The sequence below is a fragment of the Canis aureus genome, chromosome 19, assembly GCF_053574225.1.
Source record: "Canis aureus isolate CA01 chromosome 19, VMU_Caureus_v.1.0, whole genome shotgun sequence".
Taxonomy (NCBI): domain Eukaryota; kingdom Metazoa; phylum Chordata; class Mammalia; order Carnivora; family Canidae; genus Canis; species Canis aureus.
In genome coordinates, this window is record NC_135629.1 from 57,073,203 (window position 1) to 57,099,129 (window position 25,927).

At 59.9% G+C, this 25,927-nt stretch overlaps 1 protein-coding gene across 2 annotated transcripts; it reads right to left on the reverse strand.

The window, feature by feature from the left end:
- Positions 1-829: 829 nt before the first annotated feature.
- Positions 830-21,719, reverse strand: FZR1 (fizzy and cell division cycle 20 related 1). 2 transcript variants are annotated; one of them, XM_077860508.1, is made up of 14 exons: positions 21,557-21,719; positions 9,542-9,664; positions 7,762-7,887; positions 7,604-7,667; positions 7,401-7,528; positions 6,819-6,901; positions 6,198-6,381; positions 5,558-5,623; positions 4,950-5,052; positions 4,680-4,864; positions 4,329-4,562; positions 3,710-3,814; positions 2,999-3,100; positions 830-2,609 (listed from the first exon to the last, which is right to left on the reverse strand). In XM_077860508.1, exons 2-14 carry the CDS (start codon positions 9,608-9,610, stop codon positions 2,568-2,570), a joined length of 1,491 nt encoding a protein of 496 aa, XP_077716634.1. In that variant the 5' UTR covers positions 9,611-9,664; positions 21,557-21,719; the 3' UTR covers positions 830-2,567. The 2 variants fall into 2 exon arrangements, with proteins under 2 accessions (XP_077716634.1, XP_077716633.1); XM_077860507.1 differs by lacking the exon at positions 21,557-21,719 and having other exon boundaries at positions 3,008-3,100.
- Positions 21,720-25,927: the final 4,208 nt, after the last annotated feature.

Here is a 25,927-nt window from a genome sequence, read left to right on the forward strand (position 1 = left end):
CCGGACAGGGCTCCTCACCTAGAGGGAAGGGGCTCTGGGTGCTGTGCCACATGTGGGCAGCTGCTCACTGTAGGGGGCTCATCCCTCTTCCCAAGACCCCCTGAGGCTCCCTGACCTGCCAGGTCCTGCCCGGAGTCACCTCCCCTCTGGCATGGGCTGGCTTTCCTCCAGAGACACAAAACCTGCTGCTCCCTCCCCTCGACCACATCCAAATCCCTCTTCTATGATCCTCTCGTCAGCCCCCACACCGGCCGCTCCGTGCTCCCCCCATGGCCTGTGCCTCACCCCCTACTACTACTAAATCCCATTCCCTTCACTGCAAAAGCTACATTCACGGATCAACAAAAACCAACCTTGCCCGTTGCCCCCAGCCTCCACCCCTGTGGGAGATGCTGGGCCAGGGAGATCCCACACTGGCCTCCGTTTCCCTGGGTAGGGTGGAGGTGGTCGGAGCACCTGTCTCACCTGAGAGCTGCTGTGCGGCCCCCTCACCCCGTCCTCACCTGCTCCTTCGCTCCAGCCCTCCCTCGACCCCACCGTGACCAGCCCGTGCACACACAGACCACTACTCTGGCCCATTCTCCTTCCAGATGGTAACCAGGGCTGAGTGCCTCTTCCCCACGGCGGGGCTGCACCCTGGCTGGGCCACACCCACGTCCTCAGCCCCCGGGGACCCTGAATTCGGGGTCACCAGCACCTCTTACAGACTATAGGTGAGTCTTCTCCATGGCCGGCTCACCCGGGGTAAGCCGCCTGCGCCGTCTGTGACACCTAGACACCCCGGCCGAGGACCAGACAGACAAGACAGATGGACAGCCAGCCCTAGCAGTGCATGAACCCACGACTGGTTTAATGACAACGATGCTGCACTTCACAAGAACAAGGCTAGCTCTGCACCAGGCGCCCCTCCGTCCCCAGCCCCTGCACTTAGCCCCACGCACACTTGCGGCTGCAGACACACTTTGCGCCCCTCTCTCTATCCCAAGGCCCAGGCCCAGTCCACAGGCTGGGGGGCACACAGTCACGAGCACGGCCAGCTCCAGGGCTCTGGCAACTGCACGAGGTGAGGGCGTGGCAGAGTCAGGATCGTTTTCTTAAAAAAAAAAAAACACTCAAAGAACGACCAATCAAAATACACACATCTATGTACACTGTCCCTTGTCATCCCTGTGGCAGGCAGATCAGGGCTGGGGAGGAGGGGTCCCTTCCCCAAGTTCAGGCAGGTTTGGCTGATCGGGAGCTGTGAGCGCTGTCCCCCCACCGCCCGACCCCCCAGTGGGTAGTGGGTGAGCCACCGCTCCTGCCCCACCAGGCTTAAATTTTCTGGGACTGATCTACAAACAAACAAACCCAAAGAAAAATCACAAGTACATATATACACGTGCACACACATGGCCACGGGGACCTGGAGGGGCTCCGTGCAGGCCTCCCTGGCTCTGCAGGACCCACCTCGCCCAGGCCTGCTCCACCCCGTCTGCTCCATCAGCACCCCTTGATCTGAGGCGCGGCGGGGGGGTGGGGAGGATGCTCACAACCTTGGCCACGCCCAGGCTCTCCCTTCCTCCATTTCTCCTGGTCTGGAGACAAGGCAGGAGTGGATGGGCCCATGGGGCAGCTGGACAGAGCAGAGGGCCATGAGGCAGGCTGGGGGAAGCTCAGGAAGTATCTGGAAGGACCTATGGGTGCCTCCTCCCCTGGCTGCCCCAAGGCCAATGGCACCAATGGCAGGACCCAACCAGGGGGCCTAGGGTGTGGCAAGGGGCTAGGGAGGAGGGCCAGATGCCCACAGGAACCCTCTCAGGGTCGAGTCTGCCCTTGGGTTACCCTGACTGGCTGCCCAGCAAGCCGCGAGAACCCGAGTCCTGCTTGGGGACAAAACAGGGCTGTGACCCCCGTTAGTAACAAGGACAGTGCAGGGTCAGGGTAAACACAAGACAGCCGATGGACCTGACTCGTTTTCCTCAGACAAGTCCATCTCAAGATGACGTCCTTCGGCACGGAGACTGCCCAGGGCCTGCTCCTGACGTGGTGCCTCTGGAAGAGTCAGCGGCGTGGCTGCCGGGGCAAGGACAGCAGGACCAGCCGCAGAGAAACCTATCAGGTGGCTCTGTCCCTTCGATCCATGTGCTGACCTCGGCAGTCCGCCCAGCCCCAGGGGTCTGTCCTGTAGGCATGAGTGGTGGTGGCGGTGACGGCGGCAGTGGCAGTGAGCACGTGCTTCTGGGAAGAGCATGCAGCCCCGACGATGCAGCGGCGGACGCAGATGGAAGCAGGCTGGGTCCCAGGAAGTGTCCATCGTGCTCTGAGCACAGCAGCCAAACAGATGGTCCCTGCTGGGGCCACCCAGGATGGAGGGAGCCAGGCCCCCTCCTGCTGGTGCCCGGCCACGTCCCCGCCCCAAACACCGGCTGCCAGGGTTCGCAATCAGGCTTTAATGAGAATCTTCGGGGTCTCTCCAGGCCCGACTCCCCGCCCGCCCCCTCTGGGGACCGTGAGCTGGGGAGGGGAGGGTCCATGCACGCCGACGAGAGGTGGTACTCTTCCGACCCGGACGGAGGCCCGAGGGTTTACCGGATCCTGGTGAAGAGGTTGAGCACTGACACGGATTCCTGTGGGGCACAAAGGAGGCACCGCTGAGCCGGCAGCCCTTGGGCGGCCTCCCTGTAATCGCGGGCCACTCAGCCAGGCCACCCGGGCCAGGCGCCAGGCAGCAGGGGGGTGGGAAAAACCTCTGCCTGGAGGGCATGCGGGGCTTCGGGCACAGGGGCCTGCGGGCACCGTTCCCAGGACCCCGAGGTGTGCAGGGAGCCAGGCTCCGAGCACCTGGTACCACGTGGCTGGGGCTGCTCGGCGATGGGGAGCAGAGAGAGAGGGGGGACCCCGGGGAGAGTGTAGCTGACAGGGTAAACAGGGCTGGTCAGGTTGCGGGGCGAGGGGGAGCCCCCAGGACTGAGGCTGAGGGGACGCGCGTGGGGGAACATCTGGCACTGATACCGACCCACTTTACCTTTGTCGAACGGGTTTTGCTAAAGACGTTCCAGAACCTCAGTGTTTCGTCCCCAGCACCAGTGACTATGGCCTCTCCATCGGGGGACATGGCCTGTGGAAGGAGACAGACCCTTCCTCATCCTTTTGTCCTGCAGACACCCCTCCCTGGACAAAGCTACCGGAATGGAGCAGAGGGGCAGAGGGGTGCAGGGGGAGTCGGGGGCTCAAGGGGGTGGGCCCCACCGAGGCTGCACGACAGAGCGAGGTTAGAGCATCCTGGTAAAAATGCAAGGCCGTCCCCCACCCACCGCAAGGAGACACAGTTTGTTCTGTACAATCAGACAAATGATATGTTGGTTTAAACACAAAACATTTTCTTCTGAGAAGAAAAAAACAACGGGGCACATCTGGAGAGAGTGGTCCTTTCTCCAAGCCCGATCAAACGGTGGTCTGGTGAAATGTCCAGACAGCAGCTGAGCACTCGGACCCGGGTTATCCACAGAGACTCCTTCCGTGCGTGTGCACACACACAGATGAGTGGAGGAAGGCAGGGGTGCGGAAAACAGATTCCAGGTGGTGCGACATCCTGGCCTTTACAGATGTCCCCTACTGCAGTCCTGGAGGCTGCCCAGGCCGGGGGATGCTGAGGCAGGGCTGCACAATGCCTCTCAGGCGCATGGGGCAGTGCTGTTCTTCCAGAACCCGGTCAGGGCAGACTCACCAGGTACAGGACCCTGTACGAGTGCCCGGTCAGCTTTGCCACCTGGGTCAGGGACGGGTACTTCCAGACCAGGATCTGGTTCTGTGAGTAGCCGTGCGTGCTCACCTGGGGGCAGAGAAGGCACTGTCAGAACCCAGGCCCCCCTTCGGTGGCCCCAGGGCTCAGATGCAAGCAGTGTGACGCTCCCACCCAGGCAGCGAGGCTGCCGGAGCCTGCGTGTTAGGCTCGCCAAGCAAGAGGCCACAGGGGACAGCCCTTGCTCCCTGCACTCTGGCTGACGGCTGGATTTGACCAGAGCCACACAGCGCCTGAGAACTCTGTGAACTCTCCAGTGCGCGCTGGGTGGGAGGGCCTGCGTCCAGAATGGGCACATCCAGACATTCCAGTCTTCCAAGACATGGGTGGCAGGTGCCCGGCCAAACCTCAGGACCCTAGGGGAAGCCTTGACTGGGCCAGGGCTCCCGCGCAGCCCCCACGCCTGCACACCCAGGCTCCTTTGCCCCTGCCTCTTCACTGAGGGACCCTGACGGCTTTCTTTTTTTTTTTTCCTGACGGCTTTCTATCGAGGTGGGACGCATGCATGCTCCTGCCCGCAGGCCCTACCCAGCCCCGCACTCACCAGCTCGTTGGCGTGCTTTGACCAGGCGAGGTTGCACACCTGGGAGCCTGTGTCGATGCACTGCAGTGGCTGCCCTGTGAGTGTGTTCCAGAAGCGGATGCAGCGGTCAGCTGTGCCGCCGCCAGATGCCAGCAGCCCATGCTGGTGTGGGGACCAGGCGATGGCCTTCACAGCCGCCAGATGCTCCGTGTACTGCTGCACGGGGCTCAGGCTGGAGTGGTTCCAGACCAGCAGCTGCGGGGGCAGTGGCAGTGAGACCTCTGAGCTTGTCTCAGCCCCCTGCACCCCGAAACACCTGTGGTGGAAGGGACAGGCCTCAGGCCAGGATGGCAGGGGGCCTGTGGTGCCTACCTTGTTGTCGTTGCCCCCTGAGGCGAGGAGCTGGTGGTCCGTGGACCACTTGAGTCCGCACACCTCCTGCCGGTGGCCCTGCAGTCGCCGCTCTGACTGCAGGGGCGGGGTCCGGATGTCCCTCTGCAGAATCATGCGGTCCCGGCTCCCAGATGAGAGCTGGTCAGCGTTCCAGGCCAGTGCCCCTAGAGGCCAGACAGAGGGCAAGGGAGGCTGAGGCTTTGCCCCCCAGAATCACACCTGTCCCCTGGGAACCAAGCAGCTCCTCACCAACGCGTGCCGTGTGGCCTTCCAGCATGGACAGCTTCTTCCCTGCGGCTGCATCCCAGATCTGCACGAAACCCTTGTGCGTGCCCACGGCCACCAGGTTCCCCTAAGACCAATCACATGGGGAGGGAGCAGACATCAGGCCCCGCATGGGGACCTCTCCCTCACCCTCCTTGCTGCAGGGCCTTGAGGTCATATCTTTGCAAGTTCCTTTGGGCCAAAAGGCTACCTCTCCTTGGAAACCTCTAGGAAGATGGTCACGCCAACACAGAGGTTTGTTAAAATCCAGCTAACAGACACACTAATCATCTGCGCTTCAATGCGCGGCTGCCGCACCAGCTGTGAAGGCGAGGGGGAGCCACCTGCAGGGGATCGAGTGTGACCCAGGGTCTCTGCGGAGGAGCCCTACAACTGTAACCATCTTTCTCAGGCTGGGGACAGGCAGGGGTGCCGATGCCACTCCTGGAGCTTAGACGAGTGACCTCCAGCCTGGGTTCTGGCTCCTGTGGGTCTCTGAAGCCCTCCCAGCACTGTGAAGGGCCCCTGCCAGCAAGACCAGATCTCCCCTGTGCCAGCCCTGCCCAGCCGGGGGACGGGGCCTGTGTACTGACCCGTTCAGACCAGCCCACAGACGTCACTGAGTCCCCTTCCACTGAGAGGTCACAGAGCCGGGTCACCTGGGGAAAGGGGACATGGTCAGTGTGAGTGGACATACTGCCCACTGGGCCTCTGGAAACCCCCTCACCATCTGTTCAACCACCCCACCGCCCCCGTCCATCCCCCAAACACCCATTAATTTGCTCAGGCCTGTGGGCCCTGGTGTCAGCGCTGAGACGCAGGGTAACGCAGCTGGAGTGTTCAGGAGGCTGCACGCTGGGAGGGGACACACAGCAGCACAGACCTAGGGGAGGGGCGCCCGGGTGACAAAGCACCATGTCATGGGTGCAGGGCACCAGCTGCTGTGGGCAGAGGAAGGGTGGTCCTCTCTCTGGGGCGGCTTCACTTGCCTCCTAGGAGCCCAGTTGCATTCAGTTTTACTCCTGACAACAGCCCACTCCAAAGAGCAGCGGCCCTAAACCCCAGCTGCCACTCGGAGAGACCCGCTGCCAGGGTAGGTGGGTGGACCGCCACCAGGGAGGGACATGGCCCCCTCAGCTGTCCCCAGGCTGCGCCTCTCCCGCTGACACAGGTGGAGGCCGACTGAGACCCCCACTGCTCCCCCCCCAGCACATGCTCCCCGAGCAGGGCCACCTGGCTGGTGCAAGCGCTCCACAGGTACACGCAGGTCCCCAGCCCCACGCTGAGCACATTGAGGGATGACCAGTCCACCAGGTTCAGGTAGAAGTCGTCCTGCAGCTCCGGGGCATCCAGGACCTTGAAGGGGATCTTGGAGATCTTGCGTGTAGGTTTCCGTGGCGACCGCAGTAGCTTCTGACTACAGAGAGATAGAGGCCCCCTCGTGGGTCTGTGCTGGTGTAACCTAAGGCAACCACGGTCTCCTCCCCATTCTGCAGTCCTAGAAGCCGTAGGCTCCCTCTCAGGGTCTCCTACTCACTGGGCCCTGACTCCGGCCGCCCACACGATCCCAGGCTATGCGTGACCCAGTGGCCACCAACCTCTCCACCATCAGATGTTTGGCCGCCTGGAGCTCTGACAGCCACATCATGCCCTTCTGCCTGGCACGTCCTCTGGGGAGCCCTCCCTGACTCCCGTCTGGGTGCAATGCCACGGAGTCTGTGCTGCATCCTCAATGTGGGAGGCGCCCCGGACCACCGCTGTACCCTGAGCCCAGTTCTAGGACCAATCTTGGCTCCCAAGCACCACTTGGCCGCCCGCCCCGTCCCATCCTGGCCCATGCAGGCCCAGACTCACCTTTTGTTGCTGACTGGGGACAAGGAGTAGGGAGACACATCGTTGCCATCGTCAGGGCTGGAGCGCTTGGTGCTGAGGGAATACTGGGGGCAGGGGAGGGCAGACAACAGCTGAGTGGAGCCTCAGCCTGAGCTCAGGGACCTCCCACTCAGAGCCCTGGTGCCCCTGCCCAGCTGGCGACTGGGCAGGAGTGTGGGGTGCACACTGACCCCGGGGGAAGCACTGGCCAGAGGCATGGCCTGGGCTCCGGGGATCCAGAGAAGCAAACCAGGCCTCATGACCAAGGCCTCTGGACTGTGACTTGCCAGTGTCCACCTCTCCACCCCCCCAGCCACCAGCCCCCCAGCCATCTCTGAGGAGACCCAAACAGGCTCCGACACCGCCCCGGGGCTGCCCCAAGGCTCAGGACCATGCACATGAGATCTGCCCCAGGGCTGCCTTCGTGGCAGTAGGAGAGCAAACTCTTGGCTGGAGACATGGGGTTAAGTGGCTCCCAAGGGGAGCTCGGGAGGAACAAGTGGGGAGGCCAAGCCGGGTGGCCTGGAGTGGTGTAGGCTGCTAGCCGGGAGGCAGCAGGCTCACCGTAAACAGACCCTTCTTCTCGGGCGTGGAAGGCTGCAGCCGGCGGTCCTCTGTCTGCGGGTCCTGCACCTTCTCGATGCCGGCTCCCAGCAGCTCGTTCTTCAGCAAGGCAGAGTAGGCCAGGCCGTCTGCGGGCAGGGGCTCCATGAGGCCAGGGAGGGGCTGGGGGGGTGTGGCTGGGGCAGGGGGACCGGACTCCTGACCTTTGCCGTTGTCTGACGTGGCATCCTTGGCTTTCCGATTTTGGCTGGGGGACTTCTCATTCTCCTGTGGGAGGGAGGGAAAGGAGGCAGGGCCAGCTGGAGCAACCTGCCCAGCCCCCGCCCCCCCCGGACCCCCTGCCCTCTGGGCAGCCCCTCACATTGATCCTGTGGAAATTCACGCTCCAGTTGGCACCAGCTCTGGAGGGGATGAAGCGGTCTCCATGCTTGCTGGGGGAGGACACGGGAGAGTTGGCAGGCGTCAGGGTTCGCCGCATCTCCGCAACCTGCAATGACGGCAGGGCTGGTGCCTCAGAGCCCCCCAGCATGAAGTGCCAAGGCCAGCCTCTCCTCTCAGACCCGGAGGCCGGGCCTAGCCTGGCTCCTTGCACTCAGTCTCTGGCCACCGAACCAGGGGATTGATTTCGAGGTCCAGGAGGAGAGGTGAAATGGTAGGTGAGCCATGCGCTCGGTTTGGCGTGACAGGGCTTTTATTTCCCAGCCATCACAAACAGCTAGAGAGGGGACAGTACAGACCTAAGGCCCCTGACTCCCTGGGTACTGAGAGCTGCTGCCCCATCTCCATCAAACAAGGACGGTCCCTCCACAGAACCTCGACTCAGCAGAACCAGGAAGTAGGCGCGGGGGTGTAGCTCCCAGCCAAGCAGCCCACCCCTCTCAACTGTTGCAGGAATGTCCTTTCTCTCTTTTTTTCTTATAGTTTATTTACTTATTTGAGAGAAAGCGAGCACGGTGGGGGGTGGGGGGGCACAACTCTCCACTGAGCAGGGAGCCCTGACACAGGACTCAATCCCAGGACCCTGAGATCCTGACCTGAGCCAAAGGCAGATGCTAAGCTGACTGAACCACCCACGCACCCCTGGAAGGTCCTTTTCCTATAAGGGATCTGCTGTGGGTTCAACTGTGTCTCCCAGAAGGACATGAAGTTCTATCCCCCAGCACCTGGGAAGTGACTTTATTCAGACACAGAGTCTTTGCAGGTGTAATTCAGTTAAGACAAGACCATCCTGGGGGCGTCTGGGTGGCTCAGTGGTTGAGCGACTGCCTTGGGCCCAGGGTGTGACCCCGGGGTCCTGGGATCCAGGCCTGCATCGGGCTCCCTACAAGGATTCTGCTTCTCCCTCTGCTTGTGTGTCTGCCTCTGGGTCTCTCATGAACAAATAAATAAAATCTTTAAAAAAAAAAAAAAGACCATCCTGGAGTGGGATGGGCCCCAAATCCACACCTTGTGTCCTAAGAGTCAGAGACTCCCAACACACAGAGAAGGGGACATGATGATAAGGCAGAGATGGGAGTGATGGCTCTGAAGCCAAGGACTGCTGGCCACATCAGGAGCTGAGAGAGGCAAAGGATGCCCCCACGGGGCCCCCAGAAGGAGCATGGCCCTGGGATACCTCGGGTGGAGCCTGATTGCCAGGCGCCGAGCTTAGAGAGTGCTGAGGGGAGCAGCAGGTACAGCCTGGGGCAGGTCAGGAGCCCAGGACACAGGCGGCATGGCTGAGAGGGGTGGGGCACAGGAAAGAGGCACCTCCAAACTCTGCTGGGTTCCTGCAGATAAGGACAGGGCCACCTCAGGCCACCATCACACTTCTGCCTGGTCAGGCGAGCCCCACAGCTCTGAGCCCCTGGGCCCTTCACCTCCTTCTCTGGAGACTGGGAGGGCAGCTCATGTCCCCTGGCCCCCTAGGCAGTCCCGAGCATGGCCCCACAGGAACAGAGGGGGAGCCGATGGTCCATGAGGGCTCCAGCAGCAGGAGGCACACTGGCAGCCCGAGGACTCCCTGGTGTGTGGCTGTGCCTCTCACCTGCCCAGCACCCCATCCCCTGCAGGCTGAAGCCCAGTGGCTCACTGCACCCCTCCAGCCCCCAACCGCGTGGAGCCAGGACTGCACCAGTGGGGCTGCGGTGCCAGGTACTCACGCAGGGCATCGTGTTCTCATTCTGAACAACAATCTGCCGCAGGAGGCGCCGCTCATACTCCTGGTCCATGGCGCCGCAGGGCAGGCACAGCCTGCCGGCCAAGGTCAGCAGGCCAAGGTCAGCCTGGAGCAGGAAGGACAGAAGAGGTCAGCACCAGTGAGGAGCAGCTCCCTCCACTGCCTGGTGACCACAGGAAACCCCGTGGTGACGGCGGAGTCCTTCTACCATGTGTAGGGCCTTCCTCCCAGGAGCCCAGGGTGCACCCCACAGGCCAGAGAGGCCCCAGGGGGATGGGATGGGGAGGACCGGGACTCCTCTGAGGGACCGTCTGCCAGACCTCCTGGCTTTGTCCTGGTTAGTGCAAGTCTCTCATCTATTCCTGGGCCACGGGGCTCACGCTGGGACCACCCCTCCAACCCATGCACCCCATCGTGCTGCCTTCCTGCTTCAGATCCTCGGAGGCCACAAGCTGCCCCCAGACCATGTGCAGCCCTGAGGTGGGGGCTGGACAAGAGCTACCGTCTCAGCATGGATTCCTCCCTGAATAGGGCAGCCTCTGGGTCCTAATGCAAGAACCGGACCACAGTCCTTAACCTACAGGCACTTGTGTGTACACAAGTGGGGTGGGATTCAGCAGCTCCACTCTGCTCCTGGCCAGTGTGCAGAGCTCACACCCACCTCCCACTGAGTTCATCCCAGCTTGGAAGGCTTCTCTGAAGAGGAGTAAGAAGAGGGGAGGCAGGGAAGAATGTTCTAGAAGGAGGAACACATGGAGGCAAGAAAGGGCTGTGCGCAAGGGGGAGGGAGTAGCCACCTCTGAGAGGAGGATGCTCTTCGCCATGAGGCCGGACACCAGGCCCACTGCCAGCAGCTGCTTCCAGAAGCCAACATGAAACATTTGCCAGCCCTACCTCCCCAGAGGCACCACAGAGCCTCTGGAGGCTGATGTAAGACTTTGCAGGGACAGAGCCTGGCACAGAGGGGGCTCAGAGGACTGCAGCTTCCCCCAGTGCACCTGCTCTCTGGCCCAGACCCCCTGTGCACCCACAGTCACCGTCACTGGGCTACTCTGGCTGGAGCCTGGGTCCATGACAGGAAAACATCAAGTTAAAAAACAAAGGCTGGTCAAAAATTGTTTATGAATTCCAAGGTGTAACGCCCTGGAGACATCAATACTCGCCTTTAAAACAATTGTGGCAAAAGACACTGTAACCACTGTAAGTGCACAGCTCAGCAGCACGATCACACTGTCCTGCAACCACCCCCAGCATCCGTCTCCAGAACTTTCTCATCTTCCCCAAACTGAGACTCTGTCCCCAGGAAGCACGGACTCCCCGCTCCCATCTCCACGAGCTTCCGGAGAAGCCTCACACACACACACACACAGCCACGTGCCCCATGAATTCCACTTGTAGGCACACACCCAGGAGGGAGGAAGGCAGACGCACGCCGGAACTAGTACTCTAACGCCCTGACTAGCATTACTCCTAGTAGCCACTCAGAAAAAGACTCCCCAGTGTCCGTCCACAGATGAAGGACAAACAGTGGGGGCCACCCACGCACTGGATGTTACTCAACCTTATAAAGAAAGGACGTTCTGATGCCTGAGGACACTGCTCTCAGCGAGAGAAGCCAGACACAGGAGGACACCTCCTGTATGACCCCACTCATAGGGGGTCCCCAGAGGGTCCCATCCACGAGACTCCTGAGAAAAGTACTAGCTTCACCTCACCCGGAAGGGAACAAACCTGGGTATATACCACTTGGCCCTCTCCAGGTGTGGCCACACCAGGATATACTGAGGCCAATCCAAGTCCCCAAACAGCCTCTCTGATGGGTTCCAGGGCCAGTGGCTGAAGGGCAGGCATGAGCCAGTTCAGTCTTTGACCCTCCCCTGCAATCATGGGACACAGAGGCCGGGCCTGACGTGGTCCAGGCCCAGAGCCGGACACTCAGCCAAAGCCAAGCCAGCTGGACTCAACTCGGAGGCAAAAGAACGCAGCCACCAGCCACCACAGTGTGTCCCACAGCTTGTACCATGTTAGCAGGCTCGCACATCTTAGCTGGGGCTCCCAGTGCATGGCCTCACAAACTGCGAGCTTGCACTACCGCCTCATGCACGTGGACATGTGATGGCTGAGCGAGGGGCAGCAACACCTCAGGGTCACATGGGGGCAGGGAAAGGGGCTCCTGCCCAAAGGCCTGACTGTCTGTGGCCACCGGCCCCCAGGGTCCTCCCTCCACTGGGCCTGGCGTTCCTCTGAGCTCCCCCGGCCTCTGTCCTCCCCACAGGGCCACAGAGTGGGCCTCCTGCTTGGTGAGCAAAGTGGGGCTGAGGCCCTCTGGCTGGGGTAAACCTGTGGGAACAGCCATCCCCTTCTTGGCCACCACCCCCCTTGCATGTACCCTGAATGCCCCAGCAGAACCAGACTGGTTCAGCCCATTTGTCACTGAGTCCAGAAGTGAGTGATGGCTGTGTCCCTCACTTCTCTGGGGGTGAGACCCCTTTTCCCACCTTCCCCTTCCAGGCCAGCTCCACGTCGACCTACTGGTCTGCCCCAGGAACAAACCCCAACCACCGTGACCACTCCTGGGGCGGCATGCCCATACGAATTTCTGTCCAGGCCAGAGACACCCATTCAGAAGACAGTCCTGAGAGTGAGGCTGAGCCACATGCACACCAAGGCTGAGCTCCAGGAGGCCAGCAGCCACTTTGAGGACTGAGAATTCCTTCCCAAGCAGGAGGAAGAGGGACCGGAAGAGGAGCAACCACGGCTCCATTCTGGTAAGTCTTACCATTGAGGGGTACTTTCCCAGAGTTGGGCCAGTCAGCTGTCCTCTCCCCTTTGCAGACAAGGAAACGAGGGTTAGAGAGGAAGCTATCTCCCTTGGCCACTGTGTGCAGAGTGAAGCCCACCTGGCCCACCAGGCAGTGAGCCCTGGGGGGACCAGGTGAAGGCCATGCGCAGTCCCTACGCTCAGGGGACGCCCCTCTCTGGCTCTCCCCAGGCAGGGCTGCTCAGGGCCAGGGTGGCTTAGGGGAATGAGAAACCTCAGCACGGGGAACAGTCACACTGTGCACTACGGGGCTCTAAACCTCTCAGCCCAGGTAGGCTCACTTCCAATGGAAACCAGACCCTCTACTCACAGAGCAAGGCCACCACGCTTATGTCCTCAGGTGACTCCGTGTGAGGACAGCAGGGCCCAGGAGAAACGAAGTGTCCAGAAGGCAAGACAAACCACAAATGGTTTTATTTAAAAAGACGACACAACCGGGAGAAATATGTGCCAGGCGCGGGAGACACAGAGTGGTGCAGGGTGGGAGCGTGGCCTTCCTGAGAAAAGACGCCCATCCTCGCCAGCACTGGAGGGCAGCAGGTGCCCACCTCCGGCGCCCCCTCCGGCCGCCCAGCCGCAGGGAGAAGGCAGGCTCACATGCTCCCCAGCAGGAGCTGAGACCCGACTTCTAAGGACAGCAATTTGGCAGCTGCTTCCTAATTTTCAAACGCACATCCTTTCTGATGCAGTAGCTCTGCTTCTAAGAATTTGCCCATAGTAGCTGTGTGTGCAAAACCACGCGTCCAAGGACAGCGTCGGCAGGCTGGTTCCCCACCAGGGGACAGGGCAGCCAGCGCGGTGCAAGCTCCCTCCGGGGGCCCGGGGCACATCGGGCAGCCCAGGTTGGCTGTGGGAGACACCGAGGGGGCAGGGGCCTGGAGCAGAGGGAGCCTGGTTTCCTCAGGTGTGGCAGCTTGTATTTCTTGGATTCTGTGTCCCGTGAACGTGTTCGCCAAAGAAACAGGCCAGCGGGGGAGATGGAGCTGCGGGGCCCAGGGCCGGGGTGCGGCCAGCAGGGCACCCTGGCCTCTGTCCCTCAGACGAGAAGGTCCTCCTGATACAATACCCAACAGCCTGCGGTGATGCTTCTGTGAACGAGCTGTCATCTGCTTCCCTGCTCCCCCCTCCATGGCTGAGCCCGAGCTGGAAGGCAGCAGGGGATCTGGTGTCCAGGTCAGGTAGGGGGGCCAGAGCCCTCGGCCACTCGCTGCCACTGTCCCCTCCACGGGGTACGGTCACTGGGGGACCAGTGCACCTAGCAAGCCAACCCTTAAGAAGGGGGTCTCCTGGGGCAGCCCTGGTGGCACAGCGGTTTGGTGCCGCCTGCAGCCTGGGGTGTGATCCTGGAGACCCGGGATCGAGTCCCGCATCGGGCTCCCTGCATGAAGCCTGCTTCTCCCTCTGCCTCTCTCTCTCTGTCTCTATGAATAAATAAATAAAATCTTAAAAAAAAAAAAAAAGAAGGGGGTCTCCCCTTCTCTCGCAGTGGCCCCCGGAATGAAGAGCCAGGAGGCCCACCTTCTGCCCCTGCCTCAGACAAGCTTCCAACCTGCACGCCTGTTCTTCTGGGAGATGGCCAGCACCCCAGTCACCTCACAGGACGAGGAGGTTCCCACACAGCAGAAGCTAGTGTCTGCACAGGTCAGGGACTGCCCAGGCCCCCAGGCTCCCCTCCCGGGCGCTGGCCATGTTCCTCACCCATCTGGGGCCTGAGAGCAGGCCCGTTCCCACCAGCAGCAATGGAGCGCAGCCTCCGCAGCTCCCCGCTAGCCCCGACCTCGCCCAGCCCCGGGAGCGGTGCTCACGTGGCTTCCACCGACTGGGAACTCAGCAAGGATGGCTTACTCTAGGCGCGACCCAGTGGTTCTTGCTGGGACCATCTTCCTTCCCCAACCCCCAGGGGACACTGGGTGGTGTCTGGGGACATGTGTGGTTGTCACGACTAGGGTAGTCCTGGCATGGAGGGGTGGGGCCAGGGACACCCTCTCAGAGAGTGGTCCGGCTGGAATGTTCAGTGCCCGGCAGACCTGCTCTGGGGCCGGGCCAGGGAGGCCAGCAAATGAGGGAGATGATGAGACACGTGGCTGAGCCTGGCGTGAGCAAGGACCAATGACACAACATGTGGCACTTCCACCTGCCTCCCAGCCTCCCGGATCAGGGTGCAGCCACGGGGGGCATCACAGGGGCACTGGCCTGGACACGTAGCAGTCCCGTCTCCAGGCCTGGGTGCAGCACAGGCCACATCTCCTCCCAAGTTCGTGCTGGGCCCAGGACGGAGCACTCTGCTTCCAGAAGCGCTCACCAAATTTCAAGTTCTCGAAGGTCCTGTTTATCTCGAAAAACCGGTCCCTCCTGGGGTAGAAGTTGTAAGGCTCTTCAGTAAGCCAAAAGAAATGAAATGTCCCCACAACAGGGCTTTCACGACTTGGTGTTTGAGGATGACCTTGGCCTGGGTCTGGCTACCTATGAAATGGAGTACACCAGTAGCTCTTCCCATTGTGATGACCACATGTCCTTGACACCACCCGGCGTCCCCTGGCAAACTGTCCTGGGTGAGGGTAACTCCAGTTTCTGTGGGAGAAGCCATCTGCCAACAGGTCGAGGTCAAGTGGCACCTGGTATTACCCACACGGGTATGAAGGAGCCTGTGGACACACACCCTGCCATGTTCCGTGTGGGCACAGGGCCCCAAATGAACAGGATACCACTCTTGGCCCCTGTCACAATGACAGCGGCAGATCCTGCCCCCACCCTTCCTCGGGCCAGCATAGCTCCAGGTCCTCTACTTAATTCCTCCCCCAGGTGCAATGCTATCTCCCTTCCACAAAGGAGGAACCGGCTGGGAGCACCCGTAGCTGCTCAGATTATGCTGCTGCCCCAGCGGGAAGAGTCCCCAGGCCCAGCACCTGAGCCAGCTGCTTGAAGATCAAAGGCCTGCTCTGGATTGGGGCATCACATCATACCACATGTGAATATTTGCTGGTGGCTTCTCGCAGGAACCATCCACCAATAAGGAATATACTGGTAAATGGCTATGGGTTCCCTGGGAACTGCCACCAGAGGGCACAGCCCATCACAGGACCCCTGAACTCTCCAGAGGAACGTGCACCTGAGAGATCCACAGGCAGAGGCTGCCAGAGACCCGGGGGCAGCTCTGGATGCTCCCACACTACGGACTAGCAGCCCTTTCCTCCTGAGAAGACCGGAACGTCTTGCCGGGGGCCCAGGAGGTGGTCATATTCTTCTCAGCTGGTCTCTAAGAGGTTGGGGAAGTAGCACATGAGAAAGATCCAACGAGAAAAAGGGGGAGTTGTTCCATCTTCTGCTCACATGGGAGCCTCTGGCTTTGCTGCTTCTGTCTCCGCTCAGGCAGACTTGTAAGCAGTCCTCACAGCACCCCCCCCCAACACACACACACACACACACACACAACACCATACAGTCCTAGAAAGGTCTATCAGATAAAGATAAAGGAGGGCTTCAGAAAAGGGCAGACCTGGCTTTGAGTCCTGGCTTCAACTCCTACTGGCCCAGCAGCTTCTCTCTGAAGTGGGTTAAAGGGATATGGCCACCTATGTTGCTATAAAACTGGGCGGGACTTCTCTGAAGCAGCCAGCAGTGTGCCTGACCCAGAGGAGAGGGAGAGGAGAGGCTAGGAAGTGGTGGCTGATCCCAGGGCCTCGGTGACAGGAGCACAACAGACCCCAGATATGCCTGCCTCCTGCTCCTCTGTCGGCAGCGTGTGTGGTCTGTGGCACAGGGAGGTTCCCCAGCGGCCACGGCTGCTGCTGTTCAGTGAGGAGCTGGCCCCAGCTGCAGGCTGGGTGGCCAGGTGGAGCCCCTTCTCCTCCCTCACTGCCCCTGCAGGGGAGAAGAATGGATCTCTCACAAGAGGAGGGAAGGCTATGGTCAGTAAGAGATGTAGAGCCGTGTGATGGAGGGCTGGCCATGGCCTCTAGACCTCAACTAGAATGCCAGCTCCTAGGAGCCCAATAGTTGCTGCACAGAATGGGATTTTTGAAGAGGGAGGTCCCCCCTGGCAGAGGGAACATGATGAGCTCGTGGTCCCTCACCTCTCACTATAGCGAAAGGCAAGGCCTGGAAGAGCTGGCATCTAAATGGCACCTAACACAGGTGCTCCTGACACAGGTGACAATGTGCCTCCCCTGGGGGGCTGATGTGAATCACCATGAGAGGCAAGTTGTTTCTGGGGAGGCCAGAAGGGGCTGGTGCCTGAGGAGCAAGTTCCAGCATGCATTCACTCAGTGAATGCTGACCGCCCCCCCTCCCCACTCTGTACGGGCAGGCCCTGGGCTGATCAAGGAGTCCTGTCCCCCAGGGCTGGCAGTCTAGAGGATGTGGCTTTCTGGAGCAAAGGCTCTCCCTTTTTACTCTGTGACAAGGGTCGTGAGAGCACACACCTGGCTCCCCAGGTGAGCACTGCTGCTCTAAGCCTCAGAAGCGGGCCCAAGGTCAAGCCACTCATCTCCCAGCTCTCGGCACTGCAAGGTACCCATTCCCCAGTGTGATGTGGTGAGACATCTGGGCCACAAAGGTGTAGGGTCCACAGCAGCCCAGAGGATGCAAAGGAAAGAAAACTTGGCGACGGCACCTGAACGATGTATGCTCACTTATGTGACTGCAGCTGTGGTTTACGTCAGAGGGCCAGATCTCAAGGCTGGACAGGCCTTAAAGGCTTCAGAGTGAGCCCCCTCACGACTGCATCTGCTTGCACACCTGCAGGAACAGGGAGCTGACCCTCTCAGGGAGCCCTGAGCATCAGAAAGTGCATCCTCAATAGGTCTCACCATGGATCCCACTTCCGGGTCCCAGGTAAGGACAGAAGGAAACCCTAAAACCTAGTATGCTTTGGGCAGGGAACCCCAACCATGCCTGCTGACACTGTGGCCCCATCCTTCTCTGTGGGCAGCCGTCACGGGCACCACAGGCGGCTGAGCAGCATCCCTGGCCCCCACCCACTTGATGCCAGAACACCCCCAGTATGATAACCATAAACATCGCTAGACGTTGCTTCCAGGAGAGAAACCCTGCTTTACGGGAATCCTTAAGGGGAAGAGTGGCTTCCCTCAGGCTCAGTAGACCAGCGCTGACCTTTCTCTTGCTGTTCAGCCTTAAGTGCAGACAGACAAGCTCCAAGAAGCAGTCAGACCCTCTCTTGCTCACTCCATCCTTTCCCCACGCTACCTCCTGCCCAGCCAGCGTCTCCTTTTTTCCTCTTATTGTAGGACACTATGCAAACACAGCCTGGCATGTCTGTCCCATGCAAATCAGTGGTTTCTTCCTCTGGAAGGAGAATATGCAAAAAGGCACCGGAATCTGGAAGGAATGGTCTGCTGCTCTAGAGAACTGCACATGTCTGGGGAGGCTGGGTGTAAGGAGCACGCTGGAGGCAGGAAGAGGGAAAGGGAAGGCTGAAAGCACACTCTACCAGGCCGGGCCGTGTCCTGGGGCCAGTGGCAGGGAGGTGGGGCAGGACGGGGAGCCAGGAGTAGCGAGAGATGTGCCTCTATGGACCGAAGGTGGGGTCACGTGGAGAGGAGCACTGGGGAGCAGGGGGACCAGGCTGTGCCTGCCCAGTCCAGGTGAGGAAGCAGGTGGGCCTGAGAGGAGGGGGGCAGAGAGGAGGGCCCCAAGTGAGGCTGGGGTGGGGAAGGTGCAAGGAAAGAGTGGCCTCTTCTGGGCTAACTCAACCCGGGTGCCTGCAGGACAACCAAACAACGACTGGCACCGGCCACATGGGCCTGGAGTTCTGGAGCCAGCCTCAGGCACCAGCAGCAAATGAGGACAGGAAGCTAAGTGTGCCCGCCAAGAAAGCATGTGGAGAGCAGACAAGCATCTGGGTTCAAATCAGAAATAAGGGTCGCCACACGAGAACCTGTACTCAACTGTTCGTAGAGGCTATATCTGTAACAGGTAATAGGTGGAAACAGCCCAAGTGTCCAGCAGCTGGCGAGTGGAGAAGCATAATGTGTCCCCCCACACAGGGGCAGATCACTGGGCCACGAACAGGGGCAAGGTGCCCACACGCTGTCCCAGGGACGGACCCTGGGTCCATGACACTCAGGGAGGGAACCAGACACAGGAGGCCCCACAGTGTGTGAGTCCACGTGTGTGACACGTCCAGGACAGGCTCATCCACGGACAGGGAGGGGGCTCGTGGGGGCCGGAGGCTGGGGAGGGTATAGAACTGATGCGTAAAGGAAAGGTTTGTTCAGAATGATGAGAATGCTTTGGAATTAGTGGGGATAGATGCAAAAGCTGAAGACCACTGGCCTCTGTACTTTAAATTGGTGAACCATATGGTGCGGGAATTATATCTGAATAGATCTATTACCAACAAAAATTCAGCAAATAAATAACGAAAAGAAGGGCCAGTGAAGGAGTCTGCTCACTGGCAGGCAGGTATACGAAGCCACAGAGAGTGGAGTCCACAGTCCACTTTTGGGGGGCAGGGGTCATTTATTAGGCACGATGGTTGAGGACTGAACCACTGGTGGGACGCACCATGTGCTCCTGTACCAGTCTCAAGCGAGGAAGCCATAGCAGGAGAAATTAGTCACTTGCCAAGGATGCATGGCTGCTGGGGACACCAATGTCCCCCATCCAGAACGTCAATGCCACATGAGAAGGAGCTCTGGTTGCATGTGGAGTCCCAGCGCTCAGCAGGAGCTGCAGGACGCATCTGGCTCAACACGCCCCCCCGCCCCCCCCCCCCCCCCCCCACACACCTGTGGCTGCTCTGCACACACCAAATCTCAGGCAGGTGCAGTGAGAGGTAGCCAGGGCGGTGACCAGTGGACTTGACAAGCAGGAGGCTACTAGGGTCTGTGAGGGACCAGAAGCTGCATGGTGGGAAGCAGCTGGGCAGAAGAGGGGCAGCCTAGTAGTCCTTTCCCAGCTCTCGAGGCCTCTGGCTCCCTGTGCCAACTCCCAGAAGGGGCCAAACGCACCCTATCCTCGGGCCACTCCCGCCCTTGAGCACCCACTCAGGCCAGTGCTCTGGAGCTCCAGCCTTACCAGGCACTATGCAGGCCCTGGGGAGGTCCCTGCCCTCAGAGGGCTCTTGGTCTCAACCCAGGCCCAAGTCTCCCCCCGACACTGTGGATATTTGGGGCCATCCTGAGCACTGGGTGGGGAAGGGGGGCAGCATCCCTGACCCCACCCACTCGACACCATGAGCACCCACAGTCGTGATCACCACAGATATCCCAGACAGCACCAATGTCTCGGCTGAGAACCTCTGCTCCAGGGCGGCCCTGGTGGTGCAGCAGTTTAGCGCCGCCTGCAGCCCAGGGCATGATCCTGGAGTCGCGGGATCGAGTCCCACGTCAGGCTCTCTGCATGGAGCCTGCTTCTCCCTCTGCCTGTGCCTCTGCCTCTCTCTCTCTCTCTCCCTGCATCTCTATGAATAAATAAAGTCTTAAAAATATATATATATATTAAAAAAATGTTATTAAAAAAAAAAAAAAAAGAACCTCTGCTCCAGGAGAGAGTTACGATGGCACTGCCATTCTGCTGGTTCCTAAAAGACCAAGTCCCTTGATCTTGACACCTGACATGGGTCCCCAGGATCAGCCCTCCAAAAGAATGATCTAGGATCCTCGCCTGGCTCGGTGCTACCAGGCAAAAGGTCCCCACACCCACCAGGCCAGAGGCCCCAACCGAATAGCACGGGGAGATCTCCTGCTGAAAGAGAGGGCCTGGTGTGAGAATGGAGGCAGACCGGCTTTTGAAGACTCACCGCTTCCCCAGCTGCTTCCCAGCACTTCTCCCCTGGCCCCAAACAGCTACCACCACCGGCTGGGCCCCGGGGTCTGAGATTTCCCCCAGAGAAGCAGTCATGGGAGCCTGAAGAGCCAGGCCGGCTAGCTTCCCAGACACTGCCCACCACCCAGCAAAGCAACTGTCCTTTGAACCGAGAGCCATCCACGGGCCAGAAGCCTGGATGCAGAGCGGGAGAGCCCATCACCCTCCCTAAAACGCTCCTGGAGCAGTGGAACCCCGCTCACTCGGCACTCGGGCGCAGCACCCTGGGCTCGGAAGGCAGCCAGCCAGTCTAGTACTCCTGAGACGGAAGGGACCCTTGACCTCAGAGGCCTGGACGGCCCACGGGAAATTCTGGACGAACAACAGCCTAGGATGCGTTCTAGGGGACAATGCCCCCGCTCTGAGGATTGTCCCCAGATCCCATCAGCCTCTAGTGTGCAGATCCCCGGCGGGGTGGCGGAGACCACCCGACCTCCTTCATTTCAAAGATCCTCTCACCTGTCCCCGATTTGGGGTAAGGGAAACACCTGTGTATGTTGCGGTGGCCTGTTTCTCCTTTGGGTAAATCCTCCCCCACTGAAGGTAAGGGAAGAAGTTGGGGGGGGGGGGCGAGGCGAAGGGGGAGGGTGCAGCCTCACCCACAGGAGGCATGAGGTCATCACTCCGCGGACTGGAGTGAAAGCAGGAGGGCTAGTTCCCAGTAGGGCGGGCAGCTGAAAGAGGGGATGATTTCTCGGGGACGACGACGCAGGTCTGGGCCAGGCAGGTGCACAGGGGAGGGTCTCCCGCTTCGGGCTGGACTGGGGGTGCAGGGCCAATGGGTGGGGTGGGGTGGGGGGGGCATGGCTGTGATGGGAGCAGCACTCCCCACGGGGGGCTCCCGGGAAGAGCCCTGGGATGACAGGGTGGCTGGGCAGAGGTGGGGGTCCGGGCCCCCACGGAGAGCTGGACCCCGGCGGGCTGGCGGCGCGGGGGGCGCACGGGGGGCGCCTCGGGGTCTCGGGGCCGCAGGGCGGGGGGAGGGGGCGAGCCCGGCTGGGCCGTGACAGCCACGGGGGCAGCCTCGGTCGGGGCAGGGCTGGAGGAGGCCCGGGCTGGGCGCTTCTCGGGGACAGCTCGGCCGCGCCCTCACGAGCGGGGCTCGGGGGCTGCCGGCGGGAGGGGGGGGGGCTCGGCCGCAGGGGGCTCGGGAGGGGCGACGCCGGCGGGGCGATGCGGAGGTCACCCGGGCCCGGCGCGGCTCGGGGGGCGGCGTCCGGGGCCGCCGGCTCGGAGTCAGGGGCCCCGGGTGGGCCCGCGCCGCCGTCCGGCCCTGCCCGGCTCGGGGTGGGGGGGTCGCGGCCCGGGCCCGGGGGGCGGGTCCCCGCCCCCGCCCCGCGGCCGCCTCACCTGGCTCGCTCCGGTCGCCCGCTGGCTCCGCCGACCCCGCCTCTCCCGGCGCCGCGCCGGCCTCCGCCGCCCACAGCTGCACCGGCCGGGCCGCGACCGCCGCCGACGGGACCCCGGGCTCCGCGCTCCTTAATATGGCGGCGGTCGCTGTTCCGCGGCCTCCCGGAGCCCTCCTCCGCCGCGCGCGCTCCCGCGGCCGGCCACGCCCCCGCGCCGGCGCGCTGCGTGCGGCCGCCACGCCCCGCCCACCCGCGCGCCCGCGCCGCGCGCCCCGCCACGCCCACCCGCGCGACTGCGCCTGCGCGCGGCGGGCATCTCGGGAGGACGTGACGTAGCCCGCGATTCGAATCAATACAGGAAGCGCGGCGCCAAGCGTTGCCACGGGCGACCGGGGCGGGCGGGGTCCCCCGGGCCCGGCTGTGCTTCCTTTAGGTCGTGGGTCCGAGCGGGGGACAGGCTCGGGCCGGGCACTGAAGGGCAGACCCTCCCCTCCCCCCCGGGCGGGCGCGCCCCACAGCAGGTGCACGTCTGGGTCGGGCCGACCCCGCTGCCCCCGCGGGACGGTGGTTCAGTCCGCAGACTGCGCTCGCACCCAGCGCTGGCCCAGGGGAGGGACAAAAATCCCTGCCCCCCACATGGGCAGAGCATCCACTTTCCAAACAAAATAGGTGGTCGATGACGGGCACTGAGGGGGGGGGCACTTGACGGGATGAGCACTGGGTGTTATTCTGTGTGTTGGTAAATCGAACACCAATAAAAAATAAATTTATTTAAAAAAAAATAGGTGGTCGAGAAGCTCGGAGAAGTTGCTCACCAGCGTGAGTCATCAGGGAAATGCAATCAAAATCACAGGCGGGGCGCCTGGGTGGCTCAGTGGGTTAAGGGTCATCGGCCTGCTTCTCCCTTTCCCTCTGCACCCCCCCCCCCCAACCTGCGCGCTTTCTCAAGTAAATAAAAAACAAAACAAAACAAAAAACAGGCACCTGGGTGGTTGGTTCAGTGGTTGAGCATCTTGCGGAGGTTGAGCATCTGCCCTAGGCCCAGGTCCTGACCCCGCCTAGGGCTCCCCCTCAGGGAGCCTGCTTCTCCTTCTGCCTGTGTCTCTCTGCTTCGCTCTGTGTGTCCCTCACTAATAAAATATTTAAAAAGTAAAAAAGACAACCACAGTCTCACTCCTGACAGGGCAGCTCTGATAAAAGACAACACCAGGAAAAATAAGTGTGGGTGAAGCTGCAGAGCAAATGAACCCTCCCCGCATTGCCGGTGGGGTGGAAATTGGGGCAGCCGCCTGGAAGGCGGTCGGGCAGCTCCTCCACGTTGCAGGTTGAATTACCAGATGACCCAGCGATTGATTCCTCTCCTAGGAACCCAGGAGGGTTGAAGATGTGTCCATGTAAACATGTCTACCTGGATGTTCTTAGCGCCATTCACAATAAATGAAAAACACAAACCACCCAGATGCCTATAAGGATGATTGGGTGGACAAAATGTGGCATAACCACGTGCAGGTGTATCGTTTGGCGGTAAAAAGCAGCGAAACGCTGAAGCTACCATGTGGATGAGCCCCTGGGACAGAGGCCAGACACAAAAGGCCACTGAATTGTTTCTATAGATACAGAAAGTAAATTGGTGGTCCCCAGGGGCTTCGGGTGGAGGGGCGGAGAGGACTTGGAAGTGACTGCTAGGAACTTTCTTGCTGGGGTGATGGAATGTTTTAAAATTGAATGTGATGACAGTTGCATCACTCTGAATACACTAAAACCAGATGAATCATACACTTTGAGTGAATTTTATACTATGAGGATTGTTATCTCAATAAAGTCACCATAAAAAGATTCCTGTGTGCCGGGAGCTGAAGGATGAAGAATAATGAATGAAACAAGGGAGAATAGGGTGAGGGGTTGGAGTCTCAAACACGGTGGATGAGGGATATTCAGGCAAAGGTTTGAAGGAAAAGAATATACCACGGCACGTGGTTTCTGTTGGTTTGTTTATTTCGTGTGAAATGATGTATGTCACACGTGTGCGCCTTTATCTGATTTCAGTGACTCGGCAAACACTACAGGATCTCGAGCGGCAGGATCTAGTAGAAACATGAGCTACATGAGTAATTGCAAATTTTCTTCTAGCCACATTTAAAAAATACAAAGAGGGGCACCTGGGGGGCTCAGCGGTGGAGCGTCTGCCTTCAGCTCAGGGCGTGATCCCAAGGTCCTGGGATCGAGTCTCGCATCAGGCTGCCCACAGGACAGGGAACCTGCTTCTCCCTCTGCCTGTGTCTCTGCCTCTCTCTGTGTGTCTTTCATGAATAAGTAAATAAAATCTTAAAAAAAAAAAAGCGTGGGTTTTTTTTTTGCACATTAATTTTGATTTTTAAAAATATCTCATCAGGGGGATCCCTGGGTGGTTCAGTGGTTTATCTCCTGCCTTCGGCCCAGGGCGTGATCCTGGAGTCCTGGAATCCAGTCCCACATCGGGCTTCGTGCATGGAGCCTGCTTTTCCCTCTGCCTGTTTCTGCCTCTCTCTCTCTCTCTCTGTGTCTCTCATGAATAAATAAAATCTTAAAAAAAAATCTCATCAATGAGGGAGGAATGTGGGGGTTTATAAAAGCAGGGGAGGTCACCCAGTGTGGTTTCCCACTGCTGTTGCAACGAGTTGCCCCAAACTTACTGTGAGCTGAGCACAGCGTAACTGTTATTTCACCATGCTGGAGGTCAGAAATCTGGCACGAGCCTCCCAGGGTAAAACCCAGGCGTGGGCAGGACTGGTTCCCCTGCACCCCTCCAGGGCCCCAGGGAGTCCCGGCTCCAGCCTTCTCCCACTTCCAGAGGCGCCCCCTCCCTGTCCCTCCTCCGTCCTCACCGCCAGCAGCACAGGGTCTGCACGTCTCTGGGACGCCCATCCTTTGCCTCCTTCTTGGGAGGACCTGGTGAGGATGCTGGGGCCCCCTGGGAACCCAGGGTCACCCCCACCTCAAGATTCATAACTTACCGCTATCTGTAGAGTTCCTTTCATAGCGCACAGTCACCGGTTCTGGGGGTCAGGGAGCAGTGTTTTTGGGGGCCGGTCATCACTTGTGCTGTGCGCCCCATTCTGTGTCACTAGGTGAAGGTTGCACTGCGCCTTCTGGATTATTTCTTAGAACTGCAATGGGATCTACAGTGATCTCAACATACACGTCCATTTCATGTATTTATTTATTTAAACTTTTTTTTTTTTTTAATTTTTATTTATTTATGATAGTCACAGAGAGAGAGAGAGAGGCGCAGAGACACAGGCAGAGGGAGAAGCAGGCTCCATGCACAGGGAGCCCGATGTGGGATTCGATCCCGGGTCTCCAGGATCGCGCCCTGGGCCAAAGGCAGGCGCCAAACCGCTGCGCCACCCAGGGATCCCTATTTCATGTATTTATTTATTTAAAACAATTTTATTTATTTGAGACAGAGAGAAGGTGCACATAAGTGGGAGGGGGAGAGGCAGAGGGAGAAGCAGACTCCCCACTGAGCAGGGAGCTGGACATAGGGCTCCACCTCAGGCCCCCAGGATCACGACCTAAACCGAAGGCAGATGCCTGAGACCCCAGGCGTCCCTACGTGTTAACTTTTAAAAAGAAAAAAAAAAAGCATTAAGCTATTACTGATTTACTTACTGAGATTTTGGCACCCCTTCGATCTGGGGCTCACCCGCCACAGTGCTGAACAAACCCTCTCCTCTCTCTCGTTCTGCTCCTAGAGGGCATCACTGAATTCCTACTTAACTCGTTTTTTTTTTTTTTTTTTTTTTCTTTTTTTTAAAGCAGAGGTTCTGGTTTTGGACAAATTAGAAGTCCAGAGGGGCGGGGATCCCTGGGTGGCTCAGCGGTTTAGCGCCTGCCTTTGGCCCAGGGCGTGATCCTGGAGACCCGGGATCGAATCCCACGTCGGGCTCCCGGGGCATGGAGCCTGCCTATGTCTCTGCCTCTCTCTCTCTCTCTCTCTCTCTCCCTCTCTCTGTGACTATCATAAATAAATAATAATTAAAAAAAAAAAAAAAAAGAAGAGGGGAATCTGGACGCAGAGAGAGGGGCCGAGGCACAGGCCGGAGAGCTGTGTCCCCAGGCCAAGGAAGGCCCAGGCCGGCCGGCGTTGCTGACCAAGCTTTGAGCTTGGACTTGCTCGGTGCGAAGGAGCCGCAGACCGGAAGGCGGGGATGTCTGCTTAGCACAGATGTCTCTTGCTATCGGGGTGTCGCGGGTCTGTAGGTTCAAGATTCCAAGTTCTCTGATGCACACAGGTCTTGCGTTGGGGTGTGGCGTCCCATATCTGCTTCCTGCACCCCTGGGCCTACCTCCTCCCAATCACACCTGGCGTACTGCCTCGGAGCCTTCCAGA